General features: G+C 39.0%; 1 protein-coding gene across 3 annotated transcripts in view; it reads left to right on the top strand.

Moving 5' to 3' along the window:
• The window catches only part of C2CD6 (C2 calcium dependent domain containing 6), a 177,399-nt gene that overhangs the window by 26,899 nt on the left and 136,445 nt on the right, over window positions 1-14,055 (top strand). For all 3 annotated transcript variants that reach the window (XM_025404809.1, XM_025404808.1, XM_025404807.1), the window contains exon 5: window positions 9,806-9,928. In XM_025404809.1, coding sequence (XP_025260594.1) covers window positions 9,806-9,928 — 123 coding nt within the window. The remainder of the gene's footprint in view (window positions 1-9,805; window positions 9,929-14,055) is intronic.

Below are 14,055 nucleotides of genomic sequence, written 5' to 3'. Positions count from 1 at the left end.
GGCTGGGTCAAATGGTATTTCTAGTTCTAGATCCTTGAGGAATCGCCACACTGTTTTCCACAATGATTGAACTAATTTACAGTCCCACCAACAGTGTAAAAGTGTTCCCATTTCTCCACATCCTCTCCAGCACCTGTTGTTTCCTGATTTTTTAATGATTGCCATTCTAACTGGTGTCAGATGGTATCACATTGTGGTTTTGATTTGCATTTCTCTGATGGCGAGTGATGATGAGCATTTTTTCATGTGTCTGTTGGCTGTATGAATGTCTTCTTTTGCGAAGTGTCTATTCATATCCTTTGCCCACTTTTTGATGGGGTTGTTCATTTTTTTCTTGTAAATTTGTTTGAGTTCTTTGTAGGTTCTGAATATTAGCCCTTTGTCAGATAAGTAGATTGCAAAAATTTTCTCCCATTCTGTAGGTTGCCGGTTCACTCTGATGGTAGTTTCTTTTGCTGTGCAGAAGCTCTTTAGTTTAATTGGATCCCATTTGTCAATTTTGGCTTTTGTTGCCATTGCTTTTGGTGTTTTAGACATGAAGTCCTTGCTCATGCCTATGTCCTGAAAGATATTACCTAGGTTTTCTTCTAGAGTTTTTATGGTTTTAGGTCTAACACTTAAGTCTCTAATCCATCTTGAATTAATTTCCGTATAAGGAGTAAGGAAATGATCCAGTTTCAGCTTTCTACTTATGGCTAGCCAGTTTTCCCAGCACCATTTATTAACTAGGGAATCCTTTCCCCATTTCTTCTTGTTTTTGTCAGGTTTGTCAAAGATCAGATGGTTGTAGATGTGTGGTATTATTTCTGAGGGCTCTGTTCTGTTCCATTGGTCTATATCTCTGTTTTGGTACCAGTACCATGCTGTTTTGGTTACTGTAGCCTTGTAGTATAGTTTGAAGTCAGGTAGCGTGATGCCTCCAGCTTTGTTCTTTTGGCTTAGGATTGTCTTGACAACGCGGGTTCTTTTTTGGTTCCATATGAACTTTAAAGAAGTTTTTTCCAATTCTGTGAAGAAAGTCATTGGTAGCTTAATGGGGATGGCATTGAATCTATAAATTACCTTGGTCAGTATGGCCATTTTCATGATATTGATTCTTCCTATCCATGAGCATGGTATGTTCTTCCATTTGTTTGTGTCCTCTTTTATTTCACTGAGCAATGGTTTGTAGTTCTCCTTGAAGAGTTCCTTCACATCCCTTGTAAGTTGGATTCCTAAGTATTTTATTCTCTTTGAAGCAATTGTGAATGGGAGTTCATTCACGATTTGGCTCTCTGTCTGTTATTAGTGTATAAGAATACTTCTAGTTTTTGTACATTGATTTTGTATCTGAGACTTTGCTGAAGTTGCTTATCAGCTTAAGGAGATTTTGGGCTGCAACCATGGGGTTTTCTAATTATACAATCATGTCATCTGCAAACAGGGACAATTTGACTTCTTCTTTTCCTAACTGAATGCCCTTTATTTCTTTCTCTTACCTGACTGCCCTAGCCAGAACTTCCAAAACTATGTTGAATAGGAGTGGTGAGAGAGGGCATCCCTGTCTTGTGCCAGATGTCAAAGGGAATGCTTCTAGTTTTTGCCCATTCAGTACGATAATGGCTGTGGGTTTGTCATAAATAGCTCTTATTATTTTGAGATACGTTCCATCAATACCGAATTTATTGAGAGTTTTTAGCATGAAGGGCTGTTGAATTTTGTCAAAGGCCTTTTCTGCATCTATTGAGATAATCGTGGTTTTTGTCTTTGGTTCTGTTTATATGCTGGATTATGTTTATTGACTTGCATATGTTGAACCAGGCTTGCATCCCAGAGATGAAGCCCAGTTGATCATAGTGGATAAGCTTTTTGATGTGCTGCTGGATTCAGTTTGCCAGTATTTTATTGAGGATTTATGCATCGATGTTCATCAGGGATATTTATCTAAAATTCTCTTTTTTTGTTTTGTCTCTGCCAGGCTTTGGTATCAGGATGATGTTGGCCTCAAAAATGAGTTAGGTAGGATTCCCTCTTTTTCTATTGATTGGAATAGTTTCAGAAGGAATGGTACCAGCTCCTCCTTGTACCTCTGGTAGAGTTCGGCTGTGAATCCGTCTGGTCCTGGACTTTTTTTGGTTGGTAGGCTGTTAATTATTGCCTCAATTTCAGAGCCTGTTATTGGTTTATTCAGTGATTCAACTTCTTCCTGGATTAGTCTTGGGAGAGTGTATGTGTCCAGGAATGTATCCATTTCTTCTAGGTTTTCTAATTTATTTACGTAGAGGTGTTTATAGTATTCTCTGATGGTAGTTTGTATTTCTTTGGGGTCGGTGGTGATATCCCCTTTATCATTTTTTATTGCATCTATTTGATTCTTCTCTCTTTTCTTCTTTATTAGTCTTGCTAGTGGTCTATCAATTTGTTGATCTTTTCAAAAAACCAGCTCCTGGATTCATTGATTTTTTGAAGGATTTTTTGTGTCTCTATCTCCTTCAGTTCTGCTCTGATCTTGGTTATTTCTTGCCTTCTGCTAGCTTTTGAATTTATTTGCTCTTGCTTTTCTAGTTATTTTAATTGTGATGTTAGGGTGTCAGTTTTAGATCTTTCCCACTTTCTCTTGTGGGCGTTTAGTGCTATAAATTTCTCTCTACACACTGCTTTAAATGTGTCCCAGAGATTCTGGTATGTTGTATCTTTGTTCTCGTTGGTTTCAAAGAACATTTTTATTCTGCCTTCATTTCGTTATGTATCCAGTAGTCATTCAGGAGCAGGTTGTTCAGTTTCCATATAGTTGAGCAGTTTTGATTGAGTTTCTTAGTCCTGAGTTCTAGTTTGATTGCACTGTGGTCTGGGAGACAGTGTGTTACAATTTGTGTTCTTTTACATTTGCTGAGGACTGCTTTACTTCCAACTATGTGGTCAATTTTGGAATAAGTGCGATGTGGTGCTGAGAAGTATGTATGTTCTGTTGATTTGGGGTGGAGAGTTCTGTAGATGTCTGTTAGCTCTGCTTGGTGCAGAGCTGAATTCAATTCCTGGATATCCTTGTTAACTTTCTGTCTCATTGATCTGTCTAACATTGACAGTGGGGTGTTAAAATCTCCCATTATTATTGTATGGGAGTCTAAGTCTCTTTGTAAGTCTCTAAGGACTTGGTTTATGAATCTGGGTGCTCCTGTATTGGATGCATATATATTTAGGATAGTTAGCTCTTCTTGTTGAATTGATCCCTTTACCATTATGTAATGGCCTTCTTTGTCTCTTTTGATCTTTGTTGGTTTAAAGTCTGTTTTATCAGAGACTAGGATTGCAACCCCTGCCTTTTTTTGTTTTCCACTTGCTTGGTAGATCTTCCTCCATCCCTTTATTTTGAGCCTATGTGTGTGTCTGCATGTGAGATGGGTCTCCTGAATACAGCACACTGATGGTTCTTGACTCTTTATCCAATTTGCCTGTCTGTGTCTTTTAATTGGACTATTTAGTCCATTTACATTTAAGGTTAATATTGTTATGTGTGAACTTGATCCTGTCATTATGATATTAGCTGGTTATTTTGCTCATTAGTTGATGCAGTTTCTTCCTAGCATCGATGGTCTTTACATTTTGGCATGTTTTTGCAATGGCTGGTACTGGTCGTTCCTTTCCATGTTTAGTGCTTCCTTCAGGATCTCTTGTAGGGCAGGCCTGGTGGTGACAAAATCTCTCAGAAATTTGCTTTTCTGTAAATGATTTTGTTTCTCCTTCAGTTGCAAAACTTAGGTTGACTGGATATGAAATTCTGAGTTGAATATTCTTTTCTTTAAGAATGTTGAATATTGGCCCCCACTCTTTTCTGGCTTGTAGAGTTTCTGCCAAGAGATCCGCTGTTAGTCTGATGGGCTTCCCTTTGTGGGTAACCCGGCCTTTCTCTCTGGCTGCCCTTAACATTTTTTCCTTCATTTCAACTTTGGTGAATCTGACAATTATGTGTCTTGGAGTTGCTCTTCTTGAGGAGTATCTTTGTGGCATTCTCTGTATTTCCTGAATTTAAATGTTGGCCTGCTTTGCTAGGTTGGGGAAGTTCTCCTGGATAATATCCTGCAGAGTATTTTCCAACTTGGATCCATTCTCCACTTCACTTTCAGGCACACCAATCAGACATAGATTTGGTCTTTTCACATTGTCCCATATTTCTTGGTGGCTTTGTTTATTTCTTTTTACTCTTTTTTCTCTAAACTTCTTTTCTCGCTTCATTTCATTCATTTGATCTTCAATCACTGATACTCTTTCTTCCAGTTGATCGAGTAGGTTACTGCAGCTTGTGCATTTGTCACATAGTTCTCGTGTCATGGTTTTCATCTCTATCAGTTCGTTTATGGACTTCTCTGCATTGATTATTCTAGTTATCCATTTTTCCATTCTTTCTTCAAGGTTTTTAGTTTCTTTGTGCTGGGTACGTAGTTCCTCCTTTAGCTCTGAGAAGTTTGATCGACTGAAGCCTTCTTCTCTCAACTCGTGAAAGTCATTCTCCATCTAGCTTTGTTCTGTTGCTGGCCAAGAGCTGCATTCCTTTGGAGGGGCAGATGCACTCTGATGTTTTGAATTTCCAGCTTTTCTGCCCTGCTTTTTCCCCATCTTTGTGGTTTTATCTGCCTTTGGTCTTTGATGATGCTGATGTACTGATGGGGTTTTGGTGTGGGTGTCCTTTCTGTTTGTTAGTTTTCCTTCTAACAATCAGGATCCTCAGCTGCAGGTCTGTTGGAGTTTGCTTGAGGTCCACTCCAGACCCTGTTTGCCTGGGTATCAGCAGTGGAGGCTGCAGAAGAGAGAATATTGCTGAACGGCAAGTTTTGCTGTCTGATTCTTGCTCTGGAAGCTTCGTCTCAGAGGTGTACCCAGCCATGTGAGGTGTGAGGTGTCAGTCTGCCCCTAGTGGGGGTGTCTCCCAGTTAGGCTACTTGGGGGTCAGGGACCCACTTGAGTATGCAGTCTGTCCATTCTCAGATCTCAAGCTCCATGCTGGGAGAACCACTGCTCTCTTCAAAGCTGTCAGATGGGGTCATTTACATCTGACAAGGTTTCTGCTGCTTTTTTTTTAGCAATGCCCTGTCCCCAGAGGTGGAATCTACAGAGGCAGGCAGGCCTCCTTGAGCTGTGGTGGGCTCCAACCACTTCGAGCTTCCCGGTGGCTTTGTTTACCTACTTAAGCCTCAGCAATGGCAGGCACAACTCTCCCAGCCTCGCTGTCCCCTTGCAGTGAGATCTTAGACTGCTGTGCTAGCAATGAGGGAGTCTCTGTGGGCATGGGACCCTCCGGGCCAGGCATGGGATATAATCTCTGGTGTGCTATTTCCTAAGACCCTTGGTAAAGTGCAGTGTTAGGGTGGGAATTACCCGATTTTCCAGGTGTTGTGTGTCTCAGTTTCCCTTGGCTAGGAAAAGGAATTCTCTTCCCCCTTGCGCTTCCCAGGTGAGGTGATGCCTCACCCTGCTTCAGCTCTCGCTGGTCGGGCTGCACCCACTGACCAGCACTGACTGTCCTGTCCAACACACCCTAGAGAGGTGAATCCGGTACCTCAGTTGAAAATGCAGAAATCACCTCTTTTCTGTGTCGCTCACGCTGGGAGCTGGAGGCTGGAGCTGTTCCTATTTGGCCATCTTGGGTGCCCCCGCTGTGGATTATTTTTTTTTCCTCCCTGTTTTGTCTTCTTTTCTTCAGCTCCAGGATTGAGTACAGTTGATGCTTAGACAACACAGGCACTGAGGCACTGACCCCCACTCTGCAGTCAAAACTCTGACTTCCCCAGTCAGTAGACTACTAATAGTCTACTATTGACTAGAATATTTACCAATAACATAAACAGTTGATTGACACATATTTTGTGTGTTATATTTTATATATTGTATTCTTACAATACCGCAACTAGAGAAAAGAAAATGTGAAGAAAATCATAGGGAAAAGGAAGCATATTTACTGTTCATTAAGTGGAAGAGGATCAGCATAAAGGTCTTCATTCTTGTTTTCACATTGAGCAGGCTGAGAAAGAAGAGAGGTTGGTCTTGCTGTCTCAAAGGTGGGAGAGGAGGTAGTGGTGGAGGAGGTAGAAGGAGAGGCAGGCACATTGGGTCTAACTTTTATTGAAAAGAAAAACCATGTTTAAGTGGACTCATGCAGCTCAAACCATGTTGTTCAAGGGTCAGCTGTATTTTACAATTTCATTGCATTTTTCTTCTTTCTTGTTTTGGAGATTATACACTACTCTTTTTAAAAATGGCTATCATGGAAATTTTGTATGCTTATCAAATTTGATGTTTAAAAATACCCTCATCCTTCATCCTTCTCCTGGGAAGAGCAAGGATCTTAGAAACTTTAATTCCATTTATCGCCCTTAACTAATATGTTATTATGGTCTCTTTTTTTTTGTACTTTTAATTCCCCTGTGTTGTAATTTGTATTTATTTAATATAGTCTATATTTGTTTAGTTTACCTATGTATTTGCCACTTTAACTTTTCTTACAGCTCAGATCATCCTCCTGGGGTCAGTTACCTTCTGTCAGAACTATTTATTTAGAATTATTTTTCCTGTGAGAGTTAATTGGTGACATAATTATTTTGTTTGCCTGGTCTTTTTTTTTTTTTTTTTTTCCTTGTTCTGTAGGGAATTTTTTTTTTTTAATACTTTAAGTTCTGGGATACATGTGTAGAATGGGCAGGTTTGTTACATAGATATACACATGCCATGGTGGTTTGCTGCACCCATCATACCGTCACCTACATTAGGTATTTCTCCTAATGCTATTCGTCCCTTATCCCCCCACCCCTTGATAGGCCCCTCCCTGTGTGATGTTCCCCTCCCTGTGTCCATGTGTTCTCATTTTTCAGCTCCCACTTACGAGTGAGAACATGTGGTGTTTGGTTTTCTGTTTTATTAGTTTGAAGGTCTTTATGCCATTCTCATTTTTGAATGAAAATTTTATTGAGTATAGAATTGTAAATTTGCAGTTATTTTCTGAAGTATCATTTCACTATCTCTTAGCATCCATATTTGTTGAAGAGAAGTCACTTGTCAGTCTGTCACCTTTGAAAATAATGTATCTTCCTCTGTGTGTGTGTGTGTTATAAATATTTTTCTTCTAATTTCACTCTGATGTGTCTGTATTTGGGTTTCTGTATATTATGTTTGGATTTATTGGCTGCTTAACCTGGATTGTTGATGTTCATTAGTTATGAAAAATTATTAGTTAATATTTCTTTCTTTCTTTCTTTCTTTCTTTCTTTCTTTCTTTCTTTCTTTCTTTCTTTCTTTCTTTCTTTCTTTCTTTCTTTCTTTTTTTTGAGACAGAGTCTCACTCTGTCACCCAGGCTGGAGTGCAGTGGCACAATCTCGGCTCACTGCAACCTCCACCTCCTGGGTTCAAGCGATTCTCTTGCCTCAGCTTCCTGAGTAGCTGGGATTACAGGTGCGTGACACCATGCCCAGCTCATTTTTGTATTTTTAGTAGATACAGGGTTTCATCATGTTGGTCAGACTGGTCTTGAATTCCTGACCTCATGATTCACCCACCTCGACCTCCCAAAGTGCTGGGATTACAGGCATGAGCCACTATGCCTGGCTAGCTAATATTTCTTAAAATAGTGCCTCTCTGCTCCATTTTCTTAATCCTTTATTTCCTTTCCTTGGACTCTGGTTAACTTATGTTAGGTATTCTTACACTATCTTCCATGTCTTTTAACCTATAAAAAATATTTTTTATCACTTTGTCTCTCTGCCTTGCATTCTACATAATTCTTGTGATCTTTATTTTGTTTTATTATTATTAGTTTTATTGAGACAGGGTCTCTCTCTGTCACCCACACTGGAGGGCAGTGGCACCATCACGGCTCACTGAAACCTCAACCTTCTGAGCTCAAGTGATCCTCCTATCTCAGCCTCCTGAGTAACTGGGACTAAAGACGTGCACTACTATGCTTGGCTACTTTTCATATTTTTTTGTAGAGATGGGATTTTGCCATGTTGCCAAGGCTAGTATCAAATGCCTGGGCTGGAGCAATTCACCTGCCTTGGCCTCCCAAAGTGCTGGGATTCCTTAATTCTGGTTCATTAATTCTCCAAAGCTGCATCAGATTTGTGGTTGAGTTGATAATAGTGTTTTTATTCAATTGTTTTAGTTATCATCTACAAGTTGTTCCTTGTTTAGGTTTGTTAAATCATTTTTAGTTTTCTGTGCCAGGAGTATATTTTCAGCTTGGTTTTTGTTCCTTTAAACATAGTAAACATAGCTCGTTAAAATTCCAATATTTAAAGTTTTTTGGAGGTCTATTTTTGCTATTCTCATTTGTGGCGCTTTGTTTCCATGCTGACTGAGTTATTTTTGACTGTTAACTGCTCATTTTCCTTGGAAAATTATTTGTGGAACTTCTTTGAGGTCTAGGATGAAAGCAGTAGCTCTACGAAAGATTTGTGTTTCTTCTAAGGCAACCGAGTCCACTACCAGTTTGGGAGAGTTTTAAACTAAATTCCACTTGAGATATTTTTTAAAATTTAAGTTGACCTGTTTATTTGTTTATGTTATGACAAAATATACATAATATAAAGTTTACCATGTAAACCATTTTACGTGTCTGGCTCGAAATTTTTTATAAGATTCAATGACTGTGACTTTAGGCTGCAATTTCACTGAACCGGTTTTTGTTTATAGCTTATTAGGGACCCCACACTCCGTTCTACTCAGCAGTACAACTTTCCTTGCAGCCTTCTATAGATACATGATGGGAGAAGGGGTTCTCCATTCACCGAAGCCATGGCCCTTTGGGTTCTCAGCTTTCTGGGAGGATGGTTGGGCAAGGACCGTCTGCTAAATGTATCCTGTCTTGTCTTCAAGAGAGACTTTGCCTTTCAAGACCATACAAACTGCAGTTTTACGTCACCTGATTGGGAAGTGCCCTTAGGGCAAATGTAACTTCAGGGTCTAGTTTACTTCTCTGAGTGTCTGCCAGTACTTAGAGTTTCATATGATTATGTCTCACCATTTTATTTACCCTGTTTTGCTTTTAAAATGGTATTTTAAATATTTTATTGAGCATTTGTAGTTTTCTGTTTCCAATAATCCGAATGCCAAATTGTGGAAAAACGGAGCCTGCCCTCTTAACTAGTCTGCTGGCACACAGGGCTTGCAGATCCCTTTTTTCTCATTTCTCGGGGGAAGACAGTCACGAACATAACTTTAAGAAGGCTGATATAGGCTCTGATGTCAACCATCAGGAGAGACACTGTAGGAAGGCACCTGGATTCTTAGGAGTGGGGAGGCATGACTTTGTTTCTAATTAGCAAGAGAGTGGACAGATACTAAAGGTTACATAATAATGGTACTGTGCTCCAGAGCTCAGGGTTGGGAGAGAGTTTCAAGTTCAGGCAACAGTATATGTGTTATCAAAAAGTTAAAGAACAGAGACTGAAAAGGATATTAGATATTTTTTAGTGTTGGATATTTGGATAACCTGTATTTGGATTATCTGGATTATTTGGATTTCATATTGGGTAGTTGATTATCTTTGATAGTGTAATTTCAATAGAGTATTGAGGGTGAACTTTTGTATAGCGTTAAAAAGAGAATGTAGGCAATGAGTGTTTCCAAAAGACGATAATTGCCGTTAGATATAAGCAAGATCTTCATTTTGTTGATATTAGTATATATGTGACTGTGAGGTTGAAAGTTACAAAGCTAATAACATATAAAAACGAATCACTAGGTATGCAAATAATGTAATAGTATAGTGGATGTATGTGTTCAGAAATATTTAGGCTCAAATTTAATGCTGCTTTTCTTATATATTCTGATATTGAGGTTCCCAGACGTTATGATGATGAGCGGAATAATATTTTATTGGAACTCATACAATATGACAATACAGAAAAACGTGCCTTCTTGTTAGGGAGTGTTCAGGTACACCTTTATGAAGTAATTCAGGTATGTATAAATGATTTTTTTCACCTTGGTATCATGTTGCCAGTTGGTTGTCCAGTTTGTTGTTGTGATTTATTATACTTGACGGGCTTTTTTGTTTATCATCTGCCTTCAAATTCGTGTGCTTAAGAAATAAAATCTCCCTTTGGCTATATATTTTTTAAAAGAGTTGGCTTATAGTAGCATAATGTTTTTAAAAATTTATTTTCCAGCCTGTAATCCCAGCACTTTGGGAGGCCAAGGCGGACAGATCAACTGAGGTTGGGAGTTCGAGACTAGCCTGACCAACATGGAGAAACCGCATCTCTACTAAAAATACAAAATTAGCTGGACATGGTGACGCATGCCTGTAATCCCAGCTACTTGGGAGGCTGAGGCAGGAGAATCGCTTGAACCTGGGAGGCGGAGGTTGCGGTGAGCCGAGATCGTGCCATTGCACTCCAGCCTGGGCAACAAGAGCAATATTCCATCTCAAAAAAAAAATATTTTCCACAATACATATATATATATGAAATTAAGTAACCAAAAAACCCACACTCAGACTTTTAGGTTGTATCACTAACTAACTTTCTGGAAAATAAAATTTCCTGGCCCACTGCAGCCTCCTCCTCCCTGGCTCAAGGGATTCTCCTGCCTCAGCCTCCCCACTATTTGGGACTACAGGTACATGCCACTGCACCTGACTACTCATTGAATTTTTAGTAGAGACAGGGTTTTGCTATGTTGCCCAGGCTGGTCTCGTACTCCTGAGCTCAAATAATCTGCCCGCCTCAGCCTCCCAAAGTGTTGGGATTACAGGCCTGAGCCACCGTGCCTGGCTATTTAAATTTGCAAATAAAAGTTGCATATATTTATCATGTACAGATGATGTTTTGAAATATGTATACATTGTAGAATGGCTAAATAGAGTTATACATGTTTTATTATGTTTCTGAAATGTCTTAAGACATGACTGAAGCCGCAAACTCTGTCTCTTAGTTGGCAACACAAATTTTGGTTTAGTTCTTTCATCCTTAGCTGGGCTGCTTATAGACTTCCTTGTGCATGTGTCTTTTAGGGGTTAGCCAAAGATGTGGGCAGAGTTTATACACAGATTTTGTGGTTGCTTCCCTCTTGTTTTCTCCTTTCTAGGAGTCCTTTTCACTTTCCAGCAGCTCATTTTGTGGTTGTGTTGAACTCAGAGTCAAGAACTTATTGATTAGTGAATAAGTACAAACAACCTGAAGTATTTTCAGGAATATTTTTTGTTGCATACAGCAAGGAAGTCTTCAAAGACTAATGGGGTTATGTCAACAGCCAGATTGCAGGGACTCCTATTGGCCAACTTCAGAATAACTTGAACATAGATAATTACAACATTCTGAATAAAGGAAAATTCATGACTCCGTGATAATCTTCAAAAAAGAAAAGAAAAGAGGTGGCATAGGAAGAAAAAGGAAATTTTTAAAACAAAAGAATACCAGTTTATGAATGTGGAAGTAATGAAAGAATTACAAATTATTGTTTTTGCAACTCTTTATAATGAATAATGATTAATTCAGTCAATATTTAGTAATGGCACCAAAAACCATTAGGTAAAAGGTTATTGGGAAGCAAGATATTTGCATGGCGCCATAGTAACAGTGCAGGGGAAATGTTCCTCTACAATAGAGAGATGTGGTAGTTGCCACTTTAACCAAGAGCTCGAATTTAGCATAATGAATTGCGGATAACTCAGCATCATGTACTTCCTGTAGTGATACAATGTGATATACACAACATTATCTGTGACTTATCGTCATCAGAAATGTTTAACCTGGCTGGCTGCGGTGGCTCAGGCCTGTAATCCCAACACTTTGGGAGACTAAAGTGGGAGAGTTGTTGAGGCCAGGAGTTGGAGACCAGTCTGGCAACATAGCAAGACCCTGTCTCTACACACAGAATTAGCCAGGTGTGGTGGCATGTGCCTATAGTCCAAGTGACTTGGGAGATTGAGGCAGAAGGATTGATTGGGTCCAGGAGTTCAAGACTGCAGTGAGCTATGATCGTACTACTGCACTCCAGCTTGGGTGACAGAGCAAGACCCTGCCTCAAAAACAAAAAACAAAAAACAAAAAAGTTCAACCCAAATCTAATCAAGCTGAGTGTGTAGAACTAACTTCAAGTTTACGGGAATTTAGTAAGTAGGGAAAAAGTTAAACAATACCTTGAGATGATACAGAAATGGGACATACCAGTGTAGATTCTTTAAATAGCGGTGATCATTTAAAAAAAAAAAAAAAAAAGGCCGGGCGCGGTGGCTCAAGCCTGTAATCCCAGCACTTTGGGAGGCCGAGACGGGCGGATCACGAGGTCAGGAGATCGAGACCATCCTGGCGAACACGGTGAAACCCCGTCTCTACTAAAAAATACAAAAAAAAAAAACTAGCCGGGCGAGGCGGCGGGCGCCTGTAGTCCCAGCTACTTGGGAGGCTGAGGCAGGAGAATGGCGTGAACCCGGGGGGCGGAGCTTGCAGTGAGCTGAGATCCGGCCACTGCACTCCAGCCCGGGCGACAGAGCCAGACTCCGTCTCAAAAAAAAAAAAAAAAAAAAAAAATGCACCAAAGATGGAAGAAACTGTTCTAGATTTAAAGAGATACCACCAATTTGACTGAATACAGATTTGGAAAAGTTATAAAAGACTCTCTTGGGAGCCAGGCATGGTGGTTCACACCTGTGATTCCAGGACTTTGGGAAGCTGAGGGAGGTGGATTGCTTGAACCCAGGAGTTTGAGACCAGCCTGGGGAACATGGTAAAACCCCTTCTCTAAAACAAACAAACAAAAAAAACCCCAAAACCCACAAAACAAAACCCACAAAAAAACACCCACAAAAAATTAGCCAGGCATGGTGACACCTGCTTGTAGTCCCAGCTACACGCGGGGCTGAGGCAGGAGAATCACGTAAGCCCAGTGAGGTCGAGGCTGCAGTGAGCCATGATTGCACCACTGCACCCCAGCCTGGGCAACAGAGTGAGACCCTGTCTCAAAAAAGAAAACATAAACATAAATAAAAGACATTCTTGGGACAATTAGGAAATTTTAATAAATATTTACTGAATATTAGAAAAAATTCTAGAATTGTTAATTTTCTTGGGTGTAATACTGATATTGTAGATATATAAGTATGAATATTCTTATTTTTACAGTATCCAAGGTAAAGTTTTAAAATTGGGAATGAAGAGTAATGATGATTGCAACTTATAAATAGATCAGCAAACATATATCTATACACACACAGAGATTTTAAAAAATGGCACACTATTAAACAAATATTTGAATTTCTTTACTCCTCCACAGAGTGTATTTATTAGAGTCTTTTGAGTGGTTTGTGTGTTTGAAAATTTTCATGATAAGAACTTGGGGAAAATCAGATAAATTTCTAATACATAGAAAGAGATGAAGAAGGAGATAAACATATGGAGTAATGCATAAATATAAGCAACCAGAGAGTCTCAAAAATATTTTGGGAGAAGATCTTTGGAAATGACTAAAGTTCCTTTGACTATGGCAATTTAGGCATCAAAATATGTGACATTACATATTAGTTAATTTTTGTTGAAGAAAATGTAGAAACTTAGATACTTAGACTAGAAGCATATATGCAAACTTTTCAATATTTATTTTTATAAGATCAATAATATGCTAATATTGTAAAATACAAAGGTAAATTTTTTAAAATTCAAAAATCACCCATCATTCCACAATTCTAATATAATGTTTCATTGTTCAGAGTTTCTTTCCAATTCTTTCTTATAAACATAAACAGAAAAATAGAAAATATAAAAAGACCCAAATGCGTATTCTGGAACTGAAAAGTAAAATATCTGAAATTAAAAATTTGCGGATTGGGCTCAACAGCAGAATGGAGGTGCTAGAGGAAAGACTATTGTTTTCTTATAACTTTCTTTAAAATTTGTGTGACTATTTAAAGTAAAAATCATAACCTGATCTGTGCGGTTTATAATGTTTGGAGAGGTAATGCATATGACAACCATAGCATATAGCATAGGGAGAAGATGAGGTCTAAAGGACTTTTATAATACAAGATTTTTGCATTTTCTCTGTTTTATTATAATAAACATAGAGTTCAAGTCTTTATGTTGCTGCTT

The sequence above is a fragment of the Theropithecus gelada genome, chromosome 12, assembly GCF_003255815.1.
Source record: "Theropithecus gelada isolate Dixy chromosome 12, Tgel_1.0, whole genome shotgun sequence".
In the NCBI taxonomy this organism is placed as follows: domain Eukaryota; kingdom Metazoa; phylum Chordata; class Mammalia; order Primates; family Cercopithecidae; genus Theropithecus; species Theropithecus gelada.
This window is presented reverse-complemented; position numbering and strand designations above follow the sequence as displayed.